Genomic DNA, 24,844 nt, shown 5'->3' with positions numbered 1-24,844 from the left:
GATTTTGTCCTTAGAATAAAAACTGCCTTCTTTGGGTCCTTAAACTAAGTTTGTGCCTTGGGCTTATTATCAAGGATTTGTTGAACCACAATATATTGTCTTTATATTTTCTGACACACAGTATTTGATTATTTTTGCTGAAAATTACAGTTTATCTGGTGACGACCCTTTACTACATGTGAAATAAAGACATTTATAAAGTGATGACTGAGAGGTTAAAATATCATTTAAGATTGACATCATGGCTCCGTTACTGCCAGATGTACCAGGCTACTTTTGGAACTTTTCTGAATGTACCAAAAGGGTGTGATTGATTTAAATCAGACATCTCCTTTGGGCCTTGAGGCTGTCTAAATGTTAATATATGGCTGTCTGACATTCTGGAGCTGCAGCCACTGGACTCTAGGCCTTCTTGGGGTGAAGTGTGGTGGGTGGCACTGGGCACAATTTTAATTATACCTGAAGGCAAACCTAATGATTTCAGTTATTCAAATGATTTTGCTTGAACCAACATTTAGGAAGGTGGATTCCCATGAGAAAGAATAATCTGGAAAGAGGAAGGCACAATGGAGAGGAGAAGCAAAGGAGCAGACAAGCAGAGCTGCCTGGTTTATGGGCTTTTGTAGTGCTAAACGATAAATACTTGGCCCGGGCCACTGGACCTCTGGTCATCTGTGTGTGTGTTGCCTGACAGCACTCAAAAGCTACTGCAAAGAGCCAGCAGCGCACATCTGTTTGCTTGTGGCCTTTTATTCACTCTGCATAAACACATCCCTTATTTCCCCCTTTTTCAGTACGCTGCTCTCTCTTTGTGGCCATTAAATACAGCCAAAAGATGCCTGTAAATATGTCAATATTGATATACTGTATATTACAGCATACCTTTGTCTTGAAGCAGTAAAGGCAGGGTTTGAGTTGACTGATGGGGTCAAAAATTATTTGGGATTGAGACAATTAGATTAATGACAGCTGGTGTACAGTTGGAGAGACTTTTGAACTGAAAATGTTAATTTTAATTCAGTAAAGAAATCATACAACCGTAAACTTAGTAGAGCAAGGCAAGGCTGGAGTTGGACCATTTCAAACCTACATTTAAAGTTGATTATAAATAAGCCATTAGCTGTGTATTAATGCTTCTGAATCTGAAAATGTTAATTTTAATTCAGTAAAGAAATCATACAACCGTAAACTTAGTAGAGCAAGGCAAGGCTGGAGTTGGACCATTTCAAACCTACATTTAAAGTTGATTATAAATAAGCCATTAGCTGTGTATTAATGCTTCTGAATCTCCACACTTTGGTACCTTTGTAACACTTGTTTTCACCTGCTGATTGTGACTGGACTGGATTCACATATACAACTTGTAGATATGCTCATGTTTCTCAACAAGAATCAGTAGGCTGCAGTCTTATTTTGAGCACTGCCATCTCACAGTTTTGCCTGTGGGTTGGATTGTGCAGAGTTTCAGTGTTTTGTGCTTGTGTGGTTTCTCTGTGTATTATTTCCTTCCTTAACTGTGAGTGAGAAGGATCAGCTGTCTTTGTGTAAGTTCTGAGATTGACTGGTGATCAGTCTAGACTGCACCCCAGCTCTTTTCTCCAGCTCCCCATGACACTGCAAGGTGTAAGCAGTATGGAACATGGGTTGTTGGATGGTCTGGTCTCTAACTTTACAATTTATGACAACTTTGATAGTGTGCTATTACTACCTTCATCTTCCTGCACAAAATCATAACAGCAGAGGAGGCATTCACACTGCAGTTGTCTTTGAATGAATTTTGTGTTGATTTCACTTATTTTCCTCTTTGAACTTTGATGGGCGGCACGGCGGCCGACTGGTTAGAGCGTCGGCCTCACAGTTCTGAGGACTGTGGTTCAATCCCCGGCCCCGCCAGTGTGGAGTTTGCATGTTCTCCCCATGCCTGCGTGGATTTTCTTCGGGCACTCCGGTTTCCTCCCACATCCCACAAGCATGCATGAATTGGAGACTCTAAATTGCCCGTAGGTGTGGATGTGAGTGCGAATGGTTGTTTGTTTGTATGTGCCCTGCGATTGGCTGGAAACCAGTTCAGGGTGGACCCCGCCTCCTGCCCGATGATAGCTGGGATAGGCTCCAGCACGCCCGCGACCCTTGTGAGGAGAAGCGGCTCAGAAAATGGATGGATGGATGAACTTTGATGGTGGTTGAATAATATACAGTACCCAAACTGCACCCTGTGCAATTGAGCAATGGAAATAAGGCTCATGTACGGTCGGTGGCAAGAAAGCGCAAAACAATATAACAAATCGTGAAACACTAACATTTCAGAAAACACACAAAAACAAAAGACGAAACACTTTAACATTTCAGGAAACACAAAACACAAAACACTTTAACATTTCAGGAAACACAAAAACATAAGATGAAACACTAACATTTCAGAAAACACAAAAACAAAAGACGAAACACAAACATTTCAGGAAACACAAAAACAAAAGACGAAACACTAACATTTCAGAAAACACAAAAACAAAACACTTTAACATTTCAGAAAACACAAAAACAAGACGAAACACTAACATTTCAGAAAACACAAAAACAAAACACTTTAACATTTCAGAAAACACAAAAACAAAAGACGAAACAATTTAACATTTCAGGAAACACAAAAACAAAAGCAGAAACACTTTTCCAAAAAGATGAAACAAATTACAATTGCGGCAACCTGGAAAGGGAGGGGCCCATTTCACAGACATTTTGAAGCAGGACGGGTCTTGCCGAGAAAGGACGTGGGATTTCTGTGAAATGGGCCCCTCCCTTTCCGGGTTTCCACAATTATAATTTGTTTCGTCTTTTTGTACAGAAGAAATTTGTAATCCATAATACCAGTTTTGTGTTGACTTGGAGCTCTTGGAGCCTGTGCTGTGTGTTTGTGTTCACTGTATTAAAAGGTGATGAGAAGTCCACAAATAAAATCCTAACAAATGAGTAGGATGTGTCAAGGTGTCTTGCCACTGTGTTCAGGAGGGTAAGGCAGGCACCTCATAAGCAAATTGTTGGGGTCCACCGTGTTGCTAAGCTCCCCTACAACCACTCTCTCCATGCATTTGGAGGTGAGTGCTGTGGGTCTCTGCGATTGGCTGGCGACCAGTTCGGGGTGTACCCCGCCTCTCGCCCGAAATAGCTGGGATAGGCTTCAGCCTGACCCTAGTGAGGATAAGCGGAACGGAAGGTGAATGAATCAGAATCAGAATCATCTTTATTTGCCAAGTATGCCCAAAAAACACACAAGGAATTTGTCTCCAGGATTTGGAGCCGCTCTTGTACGACAACAGAACACTTTTGAGACATAAAGACATTGACAAAAAACAAAACAAAAAAAACAATCACTGAGCAGTAAAGGGTTGCTAGTTATCTGGTAATGCCGGTACTTTTTTTTTGTGACAATTGTGCAAAAAGATGCAGAGTCCTCTAGCACTTAGAGCAGTTCGAATGACTAATATTGCAATAGTCCGATGCAATGGCCATTGTGCAAAGGGCGCCGAGACTTCAAGGAGTGTATGCGGTTTAAATTGACGAGTAGTGCGATAATCTGGGACTATGTTGGTTGTGCAAAGGTTCCAGATACTCCTCAATCAGTGTGCAAATGGAGCAGATGCTACTCTGGCATGAGTGGCCAGTATTGGTCAACAACAGAATGAATGAATGAATGCTGTGGGTCTGAAGTCATTCATGGCTTATGCATGAGGCTGTTTGGGGACAAGGACGATGGTTGTCTCTTTCCATGCCCTGGGGACGTAGCGGCAGGCCAGAAACAATTGAGATAAAACACGGCCCAGCTGGACAGCACACTCCCTCAGGACGCGGCCTTTCAACCTGTCCAGACCTAGGGCCTTCTATGTGTGCTGTTTGTAGAGGATAGAGATGAACTTCCCCCTTCTCTACACTTATTAGTGTGGCGGTGGGGTGGGTCCTCGGTCGTGTCACTCGTGTTGAGTTGTTGAGCTGCTCCGCAAAAGAGGCAGGGTCTGGGCACCTGATCTGCTCATCAAGATGTCTTGTCTCTGCCATGCATCCCCTCGCATTTCGTCTGGTGAACTGTTCTATCTTGTTCTTGTAGCAGAGGGGTCTTGTGGTTCAGCTCCCATTTCAGAGTCTTTTTCTACTTGTAAAAAAGCTTTTTTTTTTAGGTTACGATAGTGTTTTGAACTTAATTTTGTGCTTACGGTGCTGTCCCAAATAAACGATAAAAACCATCAGAGCTATTGAAAGCACAAAACCCTCTTTTAAATGCGGCGTCACTTTTTCACCTGTTGCCAGATGCGTGCGTGAACAGTAAGTGAACAGGCAATTTAGCCAATGCTATTTGGGATCTTAACAAAAGAACACGTTAGTGCATCACGCGCAACACTCCCACCATCAGCGCACGCAATCTGTTAAAGAGAACACGCAATTTAGCACCCGCTACTTGGGATCTTAGTGGAAACAGTTTGGTGAAGGCCATTTTCAGTTGCAGTGTGTCCCAGTGGATAAACCAAGGTCCATGAAGGCACGTTTGGATGTGTTTTTCATGGGAGAACTTAACAGCCGTGAAAAAAATGTTGCATAATTGATCATTTATTCAATACCAAGCAGACCGCTGTTATGTTTGGTCCCCAAGTAGGCCCTAACAGTGTTTAGATAAAAATGCTGAGCAGTGTTGGACAAAACACCTGTCTGCACACAGTGATTTGTGTGTGTTAGGTTTGGCAGCAAAGACCGGCACTTTGTTTGTTCTGTGTAAAGTCAGCATCAAGGTCGACTCATTTCCATTTCAAACATCCGGCGTGTGTGTTCACCGTGTCAGGCCGTTCCTGCACACCTCTGATTGCATCTGATTGTATGAGTGATGTCTTCCTTTCTATGTCTCGCCCTCGTAATGTTCTCTCTCACTCCCCCCATCTTTCTTCTTTCACAGGCTGACTATCGCTCCAGAGAGTACCTCCGTGCTCACTTCCCTGCTGCAGCGACAGGAAGCACGGAATGAGGTGGGTGACAGAACGGACATCGCATACTTTTGTTTTTTTACGTTCTGACGTACACCCTCACACTTTCTGACACCCAATTAAGGAGAAACAATTTGTCTCAATATATCTTTAAAGCCACAGCATATGACTCATTGGGGAAACTCTCAAAATAAATGTCGACTGTCAGCTTTGTTGGCAAGCCTAATCATTCTCATCAAAGGTGCCATTTCATTGTAACCTGTGTCATCTTTTGTTTATACATTTGCCAGAAGTGTTGAAATTCCTTATTAGTATGCGGTCAGCAACATTGAAGTCAGAGTAGAGTTTGAAACCAGTGAAATTAAAGTCATATATCACAAACGCAAAGTTGCTTCAATGACCGAGGCCTTGATTCCTATGAGGGAATTATGTTTTTTTTAACCATTACCTTATTCTCTATCAACATCAAGGTCTGTTGTCACAAAAGTTGGGTATTAATCACAGCAGCAAAATAATCATTTTCACTAATGCAGTTTGCAGCCAAACTGACTTGTTTCCTGACAGATTAACAAACATCTTGCTTGTGTGTCTGCAATATTTGTAGGTAGGAAAGGATCGATTAGAGACAAAAGGTCAACTAAGACAACTTGTTCATGCAGTTTCAAAATCATGATGGCTTTCTACAGTATAAATGTGTAAGGTGCCCCATGGTAACCCCTCAACAATGCGCTCTTTAAGTTCATCACATTATATAGTATGTGTCCTAAGAGGTGTTCCTTCAGCTGTGAATTGAAGTATATATTTCCTTCTCAAAAAGGAAAGCGTCAGTTCACAATGGCCACAAATGTGAACGTAATCGGTTACTTACACTTGGTTGTACACTATCGTACAGTAGCAGAGCGGTAAAGTCATAAATCGTGAAAGTTTCTCTACCTTTTCTGAGGGGTGTGTGGAGGGCAGGGGTATGGAGAATTGATGCTTTGCAAAGAATCACCTCCAGAAATTGATGTGGAAATATAAGAACAAACAGAACATAGAAACAGAAAATGGAGGGCTACTCCATATTCACCTTACACGCTAGCAGATCACTGTAGAGTAGTTTGAAATGTAAGATCATCTAATTTAAGATTTAGAAGTACAGTGCTGCTGCTTGTTATATCGTGTGTGCAGGTGTGCACAGTATAAGAGTGTGTACCTCAGTCCACCCCACTGAGAAACGTAATGGGATGTCCGCACTCATCCACTCAGTACCTCCCGGACGTGGTGAATCTTCTGAGCGCGCTCTGCTCTTTGATCACTCGCTACAAAGAGGCTGAGACAGGGAGACAGGCTTTGTGCTGAGTCGGCAGGGCTGTAGCAAGTTCCTCTTGGCCTGAACAAAGCTTTACCCTCTCGCTCAATTAACAGGCAGCAGCCACATTTTGACACACTGGTCCTTTCCTGCTATAGGTGGAGAGCTCTACACTTCAAACTGTAACAGCTGGACAGTCTTGGGTGCCCTCCATTAAGGCATATGATCTCTCTCTTAAGTGGATCTCAGTATGTAAAATCAGGAGTAGAACTTACTATATAAGAATTGATCGATTTGGGAAACAGGGACTACTTACAATATGGTCCAGCCTAGTTCTACAGGCGAAGTCTGAAACTACTGCGGGTGGATTGCCCAAAACCCTTCTATAAGTACCTGCATGTCTACAGGCACCATGGTGAAAATGTACAAAATGTAATGTGTCGCAAAACCTTTATGGACTGATGAGACAAGCATGAACCTTGCCCAAAGTCATGAGGAGAGCTCCAACGAAGAAGCTCATCTGTGCAACTAGAGATAATGTCATGGCTTGGGCTTGCATAGCTTCATGGCAGAAACATTTTGTTCAGTGAGATAAAGTTTTAGCTAAATTGATCCAGACATCCTTCATCACACAGCAAGTTAATGAGCAAAAACACATTGCTACAGTAACGAAGGAGTTTATCAGCAAGAAGCAGAAGGTTTTAGACTGGCCAAGTCAATCTCCTGACTTAAACCCTGTGAATTATGCATTTCAACTGCAGAAGAGGTGACTGAAATGGGTAACCCCCCCAGTGAAAGCCTAGAAAAGCATCACAAAAGAAGAATGGAGAAGTGATGTGAATGGGCAGGGCGTGCCACAGTTATTGCAGGTAATGGTCTAATGGCTTTTAGTCTACGGCAAAAATAAAGGATTTAGCCTCACTCTTCTAATCATTTTGCCAAAACATTTAAGAAGACATCAGCGAGCAGAACTTCTCTTTTATTGGTTTTGTCTCGTACTATACAATTTTTCCCTATTTACAGTGTATTATCGCTGACATTTTCTGAGGTTACTCGCCAACGGACGACCTAACTTCTGTAAGAAAAATGCAGTTGTTTGCTTACATTCAAACTTCAGCTGCCGCAGCCAATCCCAGTGACGTGATGGATGCTGTGAGATTACAATTTCAGCATCCGGTGACCTCATACTGGTCAGTGGAGAGTGGAGACTTCATGTTCCTACCTACCTACCTACCTACCTACCTATAAAACGTTTAAGGCAGGAATTAGACCCAAAAACTGACACTGACCCCAAAGTACCAAATACATTTTTAATTAAACAAAGTATCAAAATAACTGTGGACCGGGCGTGTTAGCGACTGAGCTCTCTTCACGGCGGGCCTGAAAAAGAACGAAAAACAATCAGTCGAAACAAAAGTCACCGGAAAAAAATTATCAAAAAAGATAATGAAATGAAAATCACTAGTGAGCACTCGGAGCCAGACCGCAAGTTCCACCGAGGGAGGTAATAAAACTTGAAGCAAGCAATTTGAGCATCTGGGAATGGAAGGCAAAGCTGACCAATACCATGTCGGTAACAAGGACGTTCTGGCGAGGAGTGGAAGTCAGACCGGAAGTTAAATGCAGAGGGTGATGAGTAATGGGGGACAGCTATGTGAGGAGCTCAGCACACCTGACCACGCCCAGCCCTGAAACAAACACAGGAAACAGAATAGCACGATGTCAAAATAAAATCATAAAATAGCTCACAACACTAATCGATCTATCAATCTAGCTACCAATAATTTGGTGTTTTGTTTTTTATGTTTATTTTCTTTATTTTATTTACTGCACTTTACAGCTGTGGTTGTTTTTAAAATGCTTTATAAATAAGTGGAGTTTTAACAAAAAGTTGGCTTTTTAACAGCTGAAGTACACTGTATGTGTGTGTGTGTGTGTGTGTGTCTCTAAATGTGGAGATTGTCCCAATCAACTCCAGGCTGTTATACAAATTCCAGTGCCCTTTCCAAAAGCATTTACAAAATGTCATGAAAGATGTTGTAAAGGCAATCAGCTCAAGGTTGGACCAATCGGCTCTGTTGGGAGTCGCTGCTTTCATTAAAAAGTTATAGTGGTACAAGGGCACACACCAGAGGTGCTGTTCGGTGTTAGTATAATCCACTGTAATCCATAATGTTTCTTGCTGACATTTTTAAGCATCGGTTGTTGATTTTGATTCACTGAATGAGTTTCCCACCTTGGACAAATGGGCTTTTTGGAGCCAAATAAAATACCTCGATATTGGAAAGAAAATATTGTCTTTGCAAAATCATAAGCGTTGACACTTCATTAGATTGTGCATCTATGTGTATTGTGTGTGTCTTTCTGTAAATGTGTAAAGTGTATGATTATGAGGTATATATTTAGTAATTTATCTACATGAGTTGGTGTTTTTTTTATTCAGTAAGTTGTCATTGGTTCACTATGTGTTGTTAGCTCATGTGTTCCTGGTTTGCTGGCACCTCTTTATCATAATGTTTGTGGTTATGTAAATTAGTCTGCTCCTTCTTGTTTTGTGTGACTCTTTCCTTATTTGGCAGTGAAATATTCACTGGCACATCGTGCTCTTTGTTGAGCAGATGGAGTCTATTTGAATTAGTAAAGGATAATGTTGAGCCAAGGATGATCTTTTCTTAATTAATGGATCGCTAATAGACATTTTGATGTCTCTTTTTTTTTTTTTAGTGCTTTTTGATTACTTGATCCTCTCACAGGGCTGCTTTGTATTTCCCAAATGTCTCTCATGGGTAGATTTGCCAAGTCTACGGTAGGTGAAGGCATCAAGTTGAGTCAGAGTATAGTAACTACTTGAGTGTGCTTTTTTTTTATTCTCTTTTTATTATCCATAATTCTCTTTATTCTCCATAAAATGGAGAATAAAATAGAATAAAATTATTCTATTTTATTATTATAGAACTATTTTATTATAGAATAAAATTCTCCATTTTATTGGTATTCTGGCAACCTATTCCACGCCAATGGAGATTAAAATGGCAAAGGCAGGAGTCTGAAGAGCAACCATTTCTCTGGGATAAGAGGAGGAAGTGGGTGGTGGGAGTGATGCGCTGTTTTGAAGTTCTTTTCCACCCGGCCTTTTCCATGCTCTGTCTCCCTCTACGCTTCTGTTGCATTGAAGCAGCAGAGGAGAAATGGCATCCATTTTCGTCATACATAAAAACCCAGGATTTTGCATTTTGCCTCACCTCCCTCTGCCAGAGCGCTGCCATGCGCCACTCAGGGATTGATAAATTGCCACCATCTGCCTCATTTTTCATCAAGGCTGCATTGCTGTTGAACAAAAATCCACCCTACCCATGTGACCTCTTCAGCCATGACAAAAATAACCTCCAAACCCCAAGAATGGGAGACAGAAGGAAAGGACAAATTGTGTGATTAAAAACTCTGCGATTGGCTAATGACCAGTCCAGGGTGTGGGATAGACTCCAGCTCATCGGCCACCCAGATATGGATAAGCAGGATAGAAAATGGATGGAAAGAAGTAGTGGAAGCTTAATACATACAAGTAGCATCTTAAGGCATTTCAGTTAACTAAACAAGCAGAAATTCTGCCATCGTGAAGAAGTTTAGTGGGCTCAATGAACTACAATTTAGGTAGTTCTGCCAATGCAGTATAGTGGAACCACCAAAATCAACAGCAATCAGGCCCATGACCCGGTCACTTCCATCTTGTTCTCTTTTTAGAACTACTGTTTTACTACTTTTTTCCATGTGGATGAATTATAATCATCATGCACCCAGGTCTCATTGTAATATACATTCCTGTCTTTGTCTTTTGTGCTTATTGTAGATGTTTTGTTGAGTTAGCTGTATTTTGTTAAGGAGCTTATACAAAACGTGCCAAACAGCTAACCACATGGAGAATTTGCATTAGAGATCAAGCCAATTCCGTACTGCCTTCCTTAATTGCTGGACAGGCACCACTGGGGAAGGGGTTGCGTGTCATTTCAGGTTCTACGGTCTTGTTCATCATTCATATTCATATTTTTCCTCTTGGCCATTTCGGATACAGTTCTGTGGGGCTATCACACACACAAAAAAAACAATAAACCAGTCTCGTGGCGATTATGTCAATTTTTTCATTCCAAATTGTGTGTTTGGCTTTAATTTTTGGCTTGCACTCTATTCTTTAGAACATTATAGTTTAATATGTGGTATAGAGAAAAAATGAGAAAAACAATCATCTTTAATGTCTAAAAGCCCTCCCTGTCTTCTCTGCGCAGACACTAAAGTGGTAACATTGCCATCATGTTTAGAGGCCGTATGACTGTAAATAACATCTCCGGGCAGTTGTGTTGGGAAGGTTGAGTCACCCCATAGATCTCTGCAGCATACCGCTGCTGCGTTCAGAGTACCCTCCGGAAGGAAATCGGTGACTCAAAGCAATCAAACGACACAGAGAGAGGTAAATCAATTGAATCGTCGCTGGTCTGTTTTTTTTTTTTTTTTTTTTTCGAGTTCTCATCGTACTCTGAGCCTCTCGTGTGACCTGACCCTGTGTTGGTGGATCGTGTCAAACTGTGGCTATAATACAATCAACAATCACTTAATTAGGCACACCTGCACATTCTAATGCTATCCACTAGAAGATCTGCATGAAAAATAGGGATTTAAAATGATAACGATGCTCAATTTCTACAAACACAGATAAGCAGAATTATTCATACAGCTCTTATATTGGATTCCATTTGGATTCTGCACATTTTTCTCAGCAGACGGAGACTGATACTGTAGAACCTACCCCAGCTAACCCCAATTAAACCTGTACTACGATTTTGACTGTCTTAGAAAAAACATTTACAATACAAATAGTGGTTGTACCTCTCGCCTTGTGACAGGCACAGAGATAAAAGATCTAACCAAAGATGAGCTGCAATGGAAAGAGGTTATCTAATAACATGACAAAAATCTAAACTTTTGAAATCAAATACATACTACTCACCATACTACTTATAAATAGACAATAGGTTTGTGCTTCTGAAAGTGTTTAGGCCAGCAGGCTTTGCTGGCCCTGACCGCTCATCACTGCTAAACCTGCATTACGTGATACACGATAACGTGACTTACTTCCAGCTTTGAAGTAACACTGCCATCCCAAGTGGGTCCCCTTTTCCCAGCCACAAACGTAACCACACTTTCTTATTCCTCCGTTTATTCCTTTTGTTTTTGATGCACAACACCACACGCACTAAATTTTGTCTCAATCACGCCCTGACAACAATGCGAGGGAAAAATGATGATAGTGATGATGATAAAAACAACCCGAGATGGTTGTACACTGATAACGTAGCTTTAAGCGCTTCACATTGACTGTGTCATTGCCAAAATTCTGCGCAAGCTCTACCCCGCAGTGCAAACATGCAGGGAGTTGATGATGCACCCTTTTCACTTTGTGCAATTTTGCTTGCTTTCGTCTTATAACTATCGATATTGTACATTGTAGCAAAGGCTTTCGAAAGAGCACTTGGCACAAAGTTAACACTAGTTGGGGGTTCAAAAACACAACAGTTTGATGCAATAATATTTGTAATCTTGCAAATACTGAAAAACAAAATGTGTTTTGATGCCATTCTTATTGGGCTCAGTGGGGAAATTGACTTGATCAATCGTATCCTTCCAGAGAAATATTTGTGCGTCAGAGGGTCAGAGTTGTGTCTGCGTTTGCATCTGTTGATATTTTATACCAGTACAGTTTATAAAAAAAAAAAAAAAAAAGTGACATCAGTGAGAGCTCAATATGGGCCAAAATAATATCTCACTCCAATTTTGACATTTCTTTTGGCAAAGGTGTGAGAGTTTTATGAAATCATTTACCAGCCTTCACACGAGGTAGAGCTGTTCCACTTCTGTAAATGCACATTTTAATTTATGGACAAAAACAATTTGTTCATGAGTACACATGCGTTGCTATTTTTGTTTCAATGCATTGTTGGTCCAATTCAACCTTTTTGTGTCGTATTATTCTTGTTTTCTATTTTGGACAAACATGCCTGTCAGATGTGAAAATGTGAAGTGAAGCTCATCCTTTTTACTTCAGTGCACATGAGCTGCTTCTGACAGGGAAAGTGACATCCAAATATTTGCTCAAGTGACAAGTTTTAGCTTGGAACCTTTAAGCAACCATGTGCGCTACCTCTCACATGTTTTCTGTGAACTAGAAAAATCCGTGGTCCTTCTGTTCCCTGAGGCCCCTAAAGACAAATCAATTGAAATAAATCTATGGTAATAATAAGGGTATGTCAGCCTTGAATTCTGCAAAGGAGGTGTTTTCATTTTTTTTAGCAAATTGTTGTGGGCTTCAGATCTCTGTTCCAGGGCTTTTGCTTCCATTGAGTGGTTCTTACTGTATGTAAAGTCTTAGCTTCCCCATCTCTGCCAACAGACCACTTCCGTCTGTAAGGTGCTTCAGTCAGCAGGAACGCGGGGCTTCATCAGGAGGAGGATTAATGCCCTCGAAAGGCTTTGACACTGACTGGAGGCTTTAGACCCTAATAAGATTCCTGCCTCTGTTGTGTAACATTAAACAGTGAGAAACTTTTCAGAAGACATCTATCTACCTGATGTCTAGTAAAAAAAAAAATAATTTCCCCCTGTGGTAAATTTTTATAGCCTTGGTCTCCAGATAAAGTTCCAAATAACTGCATCCATGTTTTTTATTGCATTCATAAGAAAAGAAGAATCTTTATTCCTTTGTTAAGAACACATGCATATTCATGAAATTCCGCCGCACAGTAGTGAACATAACAAATATACAATGTTGATGGTGCACACTGAAGCAGGAAGTGACTTAAGCAACACCCGAGGAGCCGTTCAGAGTTTCAGTGTCTTGCTAAAGGACACCATATTTAGTCCAGATAATTGCAGTTGGATTGTTCCATCCTTTCAAGCTCTAGCCACACTTAAGACTCCCCTCCCCCACAAACCATTAAACTGCATGGGATCCCCTACAGTGGCAGCTGGTGATCCCAACTACTTAGCCATAGCTGTCGACCCCACTGCCATAATGCTCTACCAGCTGAGCTAACCAGGCTTGTTTCACAAAGCTTGTAGAAATGTCATTTCCCCCTGATTTTGCATCGTTCCCCCTCCTTTCCATGTCTACCGCGTTCCCCACTTAAACTCCGTGCACCATCCCTTCATCATAAATAATGCAGAGCTGCAACTTCCCTTACTTTGTAGAGTCATTCTGGTTCGATCTATTATGCAAGATGGTGGTTATCATTAATAACTGGTGGGATGAACACGTTTGATGATATTACAGAACATGTCTACCTTGTGCAGCAGTGCCTGAGCCAGTGTACCATGCTCAAACCAGCTTCTGTATTGGGACCAGAGAAGTGTATCATGCTTGCACAGCATAAAGGCCTAACACTAGAGAGAATTATGAGCTACTCTGCTACTCTGCTTCTGCTAAAGCTACTCTGATGGTTTCTCCTATCATATATATTATTACCCTAGCAGCAATTGCTTGTTTTCCAGTTGACCTTCCCATTCATTTAATATAAAATATTTCGATGCAAATTCACCTAGTTGGATAAGTGGGTTACACAGCATATCATGAATAAATTACTGCCCAAGAAAGAAATTAAAACAAGTGTTAAATTCATTAAATCCCGAGTTACTGAATGTCTAAAAGTCTCACTGTGATATGTTGTATGCAGATGCTCACACAAACAATAATGCAGATAATCAATAAAGTGCCAGTAAAATATGCTGTCTATGAGCATTATGATAGAATCCAAAGCAAACATCCATCATCTGAGAGCTCATTTCTTTTACGTCTTTTGCTGGCCTTGGTCACAGTGCAGGCACATTGTTAAATTGTAGATTCAACATTTACCCATGCAAGTACTAGCTCTGAGACGTCGCAATGCGGATCTCCTTTGCCACACCCAAAATACACAGTGACAGATGAGACAAATAGCGATGTTTTGTGCTGGAGTCATAGCAATCTCCGTGTGTCGCCCTGCAAGTGAAACGAACGTTGTTATCATGTCCGAGTTGAATGACCAGAGAATCCAGAGAGATCTCTAGAGGTACCATTTAAATTTTATTTCAAACCACCTCCAGATGTGGTATTTCTAAATAACTGGATTTTATGTGCTTGCTCGTCAGTCTTGCAATAAAAAAACAGCCTTGTTAAATCATATTTTACTTTTTTTTCATGAGACACCTACAGTCTAGACTTATTCTCTGCAATAACTGCGTTTCTTGCAGGGTTTATTAGTTTACCAATTTGCTTCGTGAGCCATTGTTTCCTTTTGTGCGGTTGTACCTGCAGTATGAGCCAGGCCTCCAGCAGTCAGTGTCGCGTTGGTGGTGATCTCCAGAAAGTGAAAGATTTGCTTGCTATGAAGTCTAATGCGTGGGTGTTTAACTTTTCTTTTGCACAAGTTGCCTCTTTCTTTCTCTGCTCAAAATACCGTTTACCACATATGAACATGATCTTCAATATTGTGTATTTATGGATGGGCATTTTTGGTCTGGCCAGTCGGAATGAATGAGTGCAGGCCTTTCTTAGTCAATCCATCCATCTTAGTCCATCCATCCATGAGCCGCTTATCCTCACAAGGGTCGCGGAAGTGCTGGAGCCTATCCCAGCTATCATCGGGCAAGAGGCGAGGTACACCCTGAATTGGTTGCCAGCCAATCGCAACCATTCGCACTCACATTCACACCTACGGGCAATTTAGAGTCGTCAATTAACCTACCACGCGTGTTTTTGGGATGTGGGAGGAAACCGGAGTGCCTGGAGAAAACCCACGCAGAACATGCAAACTCCATACAGGCGGTGCCGGGGATTGACCTCAGAACTGTGAGGCTGACGCTCTAACCAGTCGGCCATCGTGCCGCCCTTTCTTAGTCATTGCTCTTTAAAACAATTCTATTACAGTAATCAGAGCTATACTTTTTTGTGTGAAGTACAAAAAAAAAAAAAAAAAAAAAATCCATCTATTTACAATTTCATGACAATTTAGTTTTAGTTATAATTGTTGATGAATATGTCATTGTCTATGTGGATTGTATAACAGAAGTACATTGTGTAATGAAGCCTATAACTGTATAACATTCTCTAATTCTAAGGTTTACATGACGTATTTATATACAAATGAGCTATGGGATTTGGTTGACCATCGGGGGATCTATTAGTAGATATCGCTGGGCTTCTACTGCTTATTCCTTAAAAGTGCAGTAATAGGACCAATAAGCCTGTTCTACCAGGTTATTATGGTTTATATTAACTTGTTTTCAAGGGCATGTGTCAGGTAAAGACATACCAGAGACATGACTTCTACATCTAAACCATTTTAATGCGTGAGCATGAGAGCTCTATTGATGATACAGTGGAGCAGTAGGCCGCTTTAGGTGCCTTGTTCAAGGACACTCATCATCTGTGAGTATAGAGATATTACCCAAGGACAGGTAATTAAAAAATACGTGCAGAGTCATTCAGCAGCATGTCTGAGAATAATGTACGTAAAAATAAGTAAAAACATTTTTGTTTGCTCACGTTTCTCTTTGGGGCGATACGGTGGTCGACTGGTTAGCACATCTGCCGAGTTCTGAGAACCTGGGTTCAAATCCAGCCTCGGGAGTTTGCATGTTCTCCCTGTGCCTGTGTGGGTTTTCTATTCCGGTTTCCTCCCACATCCCCAAAACATTCATGGCAGGTTAATTGAAGACTCTAAATTGCCCATAGGTGTGAATGTGAGTGCGAATGGCTGGTTGTTAATACTGTATTTGCCATGCGATCGGCTGGTGACCAGTTTGGGTGTACCCCGCCTCTTGCCAAAAGATAGCTGGGATAGGCTCCAGCACGCCCGCGACCCTAATGATGATAAACAGTAGGGAAAATGGATGGATAGATTGATGGATAGACGTTTCTCTTTGGAGAATTTGTCAGAAGTGGCTCTTGTCGATGCATGTCAATAATGCTGCACGTACATTCGATAGACTTCCATTTGAGAACTACAGAGAGAACACCATCACGGTTAAATCTTATGGTCCTCACTTTTCAAGAACGTGGACCAGAGAGTGTGTTCTCTCGATCGGGAACCAAAGTCCTTTGGCTCTTTGGAAGAAAAAGTCAATTCACCAGTGTTGCAGAGAAGAGTTAGTGGATCCTTGGATTTAAGAGGCGCAATGTGGTTTTGTCCTGGTCGTGGAGCATTACACCCTCATTCGGACAGTTGGTAGTTTTCCCACCCAATCCTCAAACACTTTTTGAGAAAGCCGTCAACTGAGTCCTTTCCTGTATTCTGTGGGGGTCTGCGTGATGGGTATAGGATTGAGATCTCACTATTATGGGCCATTTGGTCCTTGTACTGAGGAGGAGCTCCGACTTGTAGACTTTGGGATCAGGCAAACCTATCCACTGTAACCATTTCTTTTCACTGTCTGTATGGCTTGAGGATCTCAACTCAATTTGCAGATGATATTTAGGCTGGTTCACAGCTCAGTATCAGCTCCTCCAAATTGGAGGCCAGGGTTCGCCGTGGGAAAAAGTTGATCGCATCCTCTGACTTGGGAGTGAAGCTTTGCTTCAGGTGGAAGAGTTTAAGTATCGCCATATTGTTCATAGGATGAACAATAAACAGAACCGATCATGAGATCGACTACAGATATTGCAAGTTTGGTCATTCCTACATTGACTGGTGCCCCATGACCCTGACCTGGAAAATTCAATGAATAATGCCTTATTTTCACAGCCATACAGCTTTTCTAAAACCCAACTTGTGGTGACTGTGTTTAGCTACTCTATATTGCTAGTTGTTTTCATAGCCATATCATAGCTAACACAGCCACACTTCACTGTATGCTCATCTTATCCTCCAAGGAAATACTGGCTGCATCTCAAGGTTTCAAGCCCGTGCTAATCTAAAGAATCAACCTCTCATCTGTGAGCTGACATCCCATCAGTAGTCCAAGTGTTGCTATCCCTCTCGCACGCATGCTTATTTGCTTGCATCCCCTGAGATCCCCTCTGCATCACTGTATTCTTGTGCTGGCAAGTATGAGTGTTTCTTTTTGGGTTTTTTTTCTATCTGCCATCACGATCGCTGGTATCTTTGGGAAAAGCAAAGCTCCCACTTACGCAAATGCTCACCTCCCCTCACGCGCACACATACAGTATACACACATCTTGAATCACTACAAAGAATCCACAGCCTCCGGGCTTTTCACCGCAGCCTACTGTAATGCCTCGGCTCCTGGGCCATTCATAAGCTATAATGGGCATGTTGGTGTGGAGTAGATCAACATGAGTGGTGGTGGCTTATATTGCTTGTGATTTTCCCGAAGATGCTACGTCAGACCCAATGCATCAAACCCACTCCACCTTATTTGCATCAGAGGACTTTGGTGTTTCACACCTGGCAAGGAAAGTAAGTGATTTGTTGAGAAGATGAGCAGTGAATTAATGATGTTGATGTGAGACTTCAAACTCTAATGTTGCACAAATATGTTTTCACTCTATCCAGGCAAACGGCTCCAGTATTTATAGCCCTATTTGCAACACAGTTGGGAGACTACATTTTTTTGGTTTCATTGTGATTCTGTTTAACAGTCGTTACACTGTCTAGATAGAGTGTGATGTAGTATTTTTGTGGGGTAGGGTGAGAAAGTAGTGGGGGTTGAAACTTGGTTTTAACAATCCAAAAAGTGCTGCAATAAATTTACTTACCAAATTCAATATAAAATAATTTTTTAAACATTCAAATTAGATGTGACTTTTATAGGAGACAAATGCATGCAAATGCAGTGGTGCCTTTAGATACGACTTACACGACTTACTGTGTTTTTTTAGATAAGAGCCGTCCATCAGACAATGTTTTTGCTTATTTATTTGTTTTTAATTATGTCATAACTGTTTTTTTTATTTAAAGTATAATATTTTAGTGCTATTTTTCAAACATTACAAAAATGGACCTGACTGTAATAACTGCCCAATGTCAAGTCTCAGCAACCTGAAAAATCTGCCATTCAGTTTCATCGAGACATTTTTTGCATCTGTCTTTCTGCTTCCTTTCCATGACTTTCTCTGTCAGCCATCAATCATTCTGTAGCTCACTGACCCTTTCACAATGTAGTGGGTTGTATTGTGGGCATCACTCTAAAACGGTTGGTGATAGATAGTTGGTGAGCAGCTGCTCTGGTGCGGAAATGAAGGCAAGACGGCCAAACAGGCAGGCTTTTCACGGCTCACTGATTTCACCTTCTTGGAATGCATCAGTAGTGCCCATTGTGGAGTCAAGTGAGGAAGCCAGTTTCGTGGACAGGGAGAGACCAAAAGAGAGCAGAGATCAGCATTCAAAAACAGTGTGTTGAACTGGCCTGTTTCTGTGTACCATACACTGAAATCTATGCTTTCTCAAGCAGTTACTTGGCATTTCTACTGGATGTTATGAAACTAGTGTGAAACTTTGGACCAGTAATTTCTCTTTCGAAAGCCGCAATCATATGCAGCTGAGTTTCACTCAGTTTACAGGACACTTTAAGGTCCCTGCTGATCTGTTTCATTTTTCTGGAGTAGTTTGAAATAAAGACCCGCTGTGAAACCTCATTAGACTTACTAATACCAGTTTTAAACTTTGCTTTGCCACATAACTCAATGTGTAATTTGTAGGTCTTGGACTAGCCGTCTAAATCCCCATTCGCTATTTGCATTGACAGTCATGAATGACTAACGAATTGGAATCGAATCATTACTCCTTGTACTGTTACAAAATAAAGCCGTCATTGTCCAACAAATCCAGTTTTATTAGTTGAAAACAATCTATCGCTCCCTGGTTATGTCCTGGTCACAATTTTCTGGGGGGGGTCACAGATTTTGTTTTCCGGAGGAAGAAGCAGTTGTCAAAACACTTCTTTTTAATTTAAAATGGCTTACTTTAACTAACATCCCTCACTGTATCAAGGCTGTGGTCTGTATTGCGCCAATCTCTGTGCCATAAAATACGTAAATCCACGCTGACTGGGAGCAACTGCTTCTACTATCCAGCTTGTTAGCCGTTAGTTAACTGCTAGCTGGCTAGCTCTCATCAATCATCTTCCACGATGTGTTGAATTAATTTTGCACAACTTTATCCAATTCATTCTGCGGTCTGCCATGAACTTCCGTGCAGCTCCTCGGGCACGGCCATGGGACACTTTGCTCTGTGGTGTCATCATCTCGGTGGAGACGTGAGCTACGTGCATTCGTGATCCATGTGATCAGCTGCAGGACTACAGTAGCTACTATAGAACTGCACATTGGCACATGCGCAGTAAGTCAAAATGGTGGTAAACAGAAGAAGTAAAGTAAGTAGTATGTTGTTCATTGATTCGTTATGATTTGAATGCGAAAATTCTGATTCAGCCTTCGTTTTTTCCGGCGGACTCAGGTGTCAATTCATACCACCACTGACTCGTTCGTAGCTTTATAAAAACTTTTATAAAATACATTGGTGCCTGAGACACATTTAATTTGTTCCTGACCACACTTCATCTTTCTCCATCAAAAATGAATTGAAATGCCATTTATCAATTCCAGCCTACCCAAAAAAAACCAGAAAATTTTGGAATGTGTTTTTTAATCAAGAAAATAGCACTCTATAATATTGTGCTTTATTAAAACTTACAGTAATAACATAATTAAATAGAATGTAAAGAATTAAACAGTTTTGCATCATCATTAATTCCTTACAGTTCCTTCTGGTGTACAATATAGTCATGCAGACACAAACAGAGAACAGTTTCACAACTACTGTAACTGACTCCGTAAGCTCCAGTAATATTAGTCTATTTTTCGCAGAGGATAAAGAATATATGCCTTTGAGTATTGCTGTATTGTCTGTCTTCATGTGTACACCATGATGAACTGTTTGCGTTCAAATTGTTTAAAGGGGAAAATTCGCTAGCCCGTCTATGGCGCTTCGCATTGTTTTCTTAGCATTAAGCTAAGTGGACTTAAGGCCAAGCTATGTTGCTGTTTTATTACACATGTAATTCTCTGTTGTATGTTTGCAAACATACAAATGCCATAATGAATGTTTTTCCAGCTCACATTGATTGGCTGCAGTCATGCTGAACCTCAGTCACACAACAAGAGTAGAAATTATTCAAGATTGCTGAGGCTTTGTAAAAACATTTAGCCAGATTTCCTATGAACCTTAAGAGGAGTCTGCTTTATAGTTGTGATTCTTGACTGTGGTTTTAGAACTAAATTCATAGGGCTTTGTGAGCACAGATACAGTAAGGGACACACACTTGAGGACGACAACGACCAGAATTTACATGGCACACCGAGGCACTCTTCTTTGCCACACACTCAGGATCGTGACCCCATCCGCCATGATTCATTTCTGTGGCCGTGTGACGTGTAAGGTTGATTATTACCTGCGACACGCTCAGCGCCTCCGTAGAGCTACAGTTCTCTCGCCTTTAAATATTGCTCATGTTTATGGCTCTGTTAGTGTGTGTAGGCTCGTGTTATGGGCAGCCATAATGCCTGAAGCCATACTAGCACGACGTAGCATCTCACAGCCTTGTTTACTGTTAGAAAATGAGAATATTAATGAGAGGAAAGAAGCTTTAATTATGTTACGTCTCACTGTCATTGTTTATTAAGAAGATGAAGGGTTGGGGCATAGAAATCTCCTCTCAGTTAGTCCTTAGCATTCCAATTTTGCACAAATTACAGTAGTCTACAGTACTGTCTCCTGGTGGCCAAGGCGGGCACACCAGGAAGTGCAGCACACTGAATTGGACGCAGCATTAAATTGTGATGTGCTAACTGTTAAATGATTTGCATTCTATTTAGTCACGTTCTTACTCTGTTTTTATAAAGTGAAATGGAGTGTGTTTTTTCATTATTAAAAAAAAGGTTTTTTTTTTTTAAAAAAAAAAAAAGGCAAAACGAGGCCAAAATTAATTTTTTGATGCAAGCTGAACTCATTGATATCACGTGCGATGACAGGTCGACCTGACCTTTGAAGCATATAAATGCTGCGGTACATTAAGAATATCCATCCATGCATTTTCTGTACCGCTTATCCTCACTAGGGTCGCGGGGGTGCTGGAACCTATTCCGGCTATCTTCGGGCGAGGGGCGGGGTACACCTTGAACTGGTCACAAGGTAATGCAAAATTTCTATATCTTAAAGATAGATGTAATGTAAGAAAGGAAAATCAGTTGTTCCTGTTACCTCTCTCTCGCTCGTTCTTTCTCTCTCTCTCACACACACATACAGACACACACGCTTACTCACTGACATCCCTGACAGCCCCTCAGCGATCTACATGTTCACTTGTATGTTGGACATACAGTGTGACAGGTGCATGTAAGTAAGCTAGTCCAGTGCACATTCCGGGTCAGACAGGTTAGCAGAGATAATTGTGCATCGATCTCCTGAAAACCTGAACGTCGACCCTTATGTCTCTTTCTTTTGTTCAAAAGCTTCCTGAGCTGTCTCATGAACGTTTGCGCCTTGAACTTCTCGTTATAACAAAATTGTTCTCAGAAAGGTTCAAGGAGAACACCACCGCTTAATTTGTCAATTTTTCTTACATTGTTACACTGGAGCCACGCTGTTTGCATAATTGTAACACATATTCCTGATCACACGGCTGTAGTTGATGACCAACAATGTCATCAAGTAAAAACGTGTCACTATTAGTCTTTCCCACTGTAACCTGGAGTTACAAGCAGTGAGTCGTGAGTCTTCTCTCCCAAAAACAGTCTGGTGCAGTACCAATACTGACCTTTGAGAGGCAGCTCAGTCGCACAGGGCTTCCAGAAAACACAAGGAAGAAGAAAAAGTAGTCGTCAGGGCTTGACATTAACTTCACCAGCCACTCACATTATAACTAGCCACAATTTTGTTGTTGGATAATTATGTTTAATATGATTCTAGCTGGCGGCACGGTGAACGACTGGTTAGAGCGTCAGCCTCACAGTTCTGAGGACCCGGGTTCAATCCCCGGCCCCGCCTGTGTGGAGTTTGCATGTCCTCCCCGTGCCTGCGTGAGTTTTCTCCGGGCACTCTGGTTTCCTCCCACATCCCAAAAACATGCATTAATTGGAGACTCTAAATTGCCCGTAAGTGTGACTGTGAGTGCAAATGGTTGTTTGTTTGTATGTGCCCTGCGATTGGCTGGCAACCAGTTCAGGGTGGACCCCGCCTCCTGCCCGATGATAGCTGGGATAGGCTCCAGCACGCCCGCGACCCTAGTGAGGAGAAGCGGCTCAGAAAATGGATGGATGGATGGATGATTCCAGCTGACGGCACGGTGGACGACTGGTTAGCACATCTGCCTCACAGTTCTGAGGACTCAGCCGAGTTCAAATGTGGAGTTTGCATGTAGTCCCCGTGCCTGTGTGGGTTTTCTCCGGGTACGCCGGTTTCCTCCCACATCCCAAAAACATGCATGGTAGGTTAATTGAAGACTCTCAATTTCCCGTAGGTGTGAATGTGAGTGAGAATGGTTGTTTGTTTGGCGACCAGTTCAGGGTGTACCCCGCCTCTCGCCCGAAGATAGCCGGGGCTCCAGCACGCCCGCGACCCTTGTGAGGATAAGCGGTACGGAAATTAATGACTGATTCTAGCTATATTAAAAAACTAGATTTAGAACCCTTGCCCCTTCTGCACACCAAAACAAGATTACATAAATGTTTAACGCTACAAGAGCCACCACGCATCTGAGTTCTGAACCACCACACAGACTTGGGTGAGTCTCTTTTAGAATCGAAAATTGAATAGGACAAAAATGACCAGCATTTTAGCATTATACTTCACCTGGGCCATGTCTGTACAATCAGTTGATTCGTCTACAGCAATGGACATCAATTATGCTTTTCCCAGTTTTTCTAGAAGCTTTCAACATGCTTATATAGTATAGTCCCACTCTGCAAAGAGTAGTTGTGCCTGAGGCACTTAATAGCTGAGGTGACAAGCTGCTTAATTTTGTTGTCAACAATCACTTCATCAATGACAGCAAGTGTGCAGGTTTTTTTTTTTTATTACTCTTTCCGACTCAGTAAAAGCGTCCATGCTACATGCAGGGATACTATCCTGACACTCTCTCTTGCTCTGTATAAATGCGATCAATTGCCTCTCTTCGCTGGTCGCCGCAGTGGAGTGAGAGGAAGGCAGCAAGAAGCACAGAGGCACAGGTATACTGTGGGAATGGGTTTTATTAGCAATACTGCACATTAGTTCAGTGGCTATTTTATAGCTTGCTAAATTGTTCCCGGTCCCTGTCTCTACACCTCCGCCACAACACACACTGCATCTCATTCACGTGATCTTGCTTTGAGCAGCGCACTTCAGCTCAGCACAACGCATCCACAAACACACACACACACACTCACTGAGCTCCACTGTTACATCCACGTTCCACAACACATCATATTAACAAAGTCTGGCGGGCCATATCAAATTTCAAATGAGCTGCTAGTTTAATAGGCCTGGGGTATTATTTCAGATGCCATTTGAGAATACTACAATTAAGTATATTGAAGTGTGGCGGAAGTTGACGCTGGAATACCCAGCATGCCGAGCGTCATTGTGTAGATAGTTACTAAGAAGGACTTATTTATTGCTGATTTAAATGTTAATTATTCTGAAGTAATAGTAGTAGACGTGTGTTGATGACCTGCTTTTATTTTATTTGTCACTAACTGTTGGTTTATTTATTAGCACCGTGAGTTTCATGTTGTGGTTAATGACCTGCCTTGTTGTCGCTCTGTTGTCGGCCTTTGATTTTTAAAATAAGGCATTCCTTTGTCAAAGCCAGAGTGCCTCTTCTTGGTCTGCACAACACATTACGCCACAATTCACCAAAATCTCAACCTGTCATAGTGGCTAGTGGGATTGGCAATGTTACCTGCCACTCTTGAAATCCACCCGCTTTTGTTAGTTGGTGGTCATTAATGTCAAGCCCCGGTGGTCGTAGTAGTAGTAGTAGAAATCATATCTGTAGTTGAGAATAAATAAGCAGCATCTCTGCTTGCGACACTCCATTTCACCACAAAATAATTAATCAATTCCATGCAAATAACAAAATTCACAAACTATTAACTGACCCCTCAATTCCAATTCCTATCCATATATAAAGTAGTCCAGAAAGTATACATTGTTAGACTTTAAACATACAGTATATTGTTAGACGGTTCAGCATTAAATAGTAGTAGATACAAATTAGATGTGCAAGTCTGATAAAGTGTGTAGCAGAGCCAAATAAACAGATTGCTTAGTTTAATTTAGTTTCTCCTTCCCGTTGGGCAAATTAATAAATCATGGTAAAGCTGTGTGTAATACATGATCAACTTGATAGATTTTTGCAGTAAAATCCAAGTGTCACCCAACAGCTTGTTTGTTCTCAGATTTTCTCATTTGCAGGTCATCATTCATAATTGGTTACAAGTAAACTAACTTTTCCTTCATTCCTCAAAGAAATGAAGGGCCAATATACATATACATATACTGCAGGGCGGCATGGTGGACGACTGGTTAGCACATCTGCCTCTCGTGTGGAGTTTGCATGTTCGCCC

The 24,844-nt window shown here is 41.5% G+C and overlaps 1 protein-coding gene across 1 annotated transcript in view; it reads left to right on the top strand.

Moving 5' to 3' along the window:
• The window catches only part of LOC133404316 (endonuclease V-like), a 54,816-nt gene that overhangs the window by 22,332 nt on the left and 7,640 nt on the right, over positions 1 to 24,844 (top strand). The window contains exon 8 of the mRNA XM_061680080.1: positions 4,937 to 5,006. Coding sequence (XP_061536064.1) covers positions 4,937 to 5,005 — 69 coding nt within the window. The 3' untranslated portion in view covers position 5,006. The remainder of the gene's footprint in view (positions 1 to 4,936; positions 5,007 to 24,844) is intronic.

Source organism: Phycodurus eques, chromosome 6 (assembly GCF_024500275.1).
Source record: "Phycodurus eques isolate BA_2022a chromosome 6, UOR_Pequ_1.1, whole genome shotgun sequence".
In the NCBI taxonomy this organism is placed as follows: domain Eukaryota; kingdom Metazoa; phylum Chordata; class Actinopteri; order Syngnathiformes; family Syngnathidae; genus Phycodurus; species Phycodurus eques.
The sequence above is the reverse complement of the archived record's forward strand: the minus strand, read 5'-3'. Positions and strand labels throughout refer to the sequence as shown.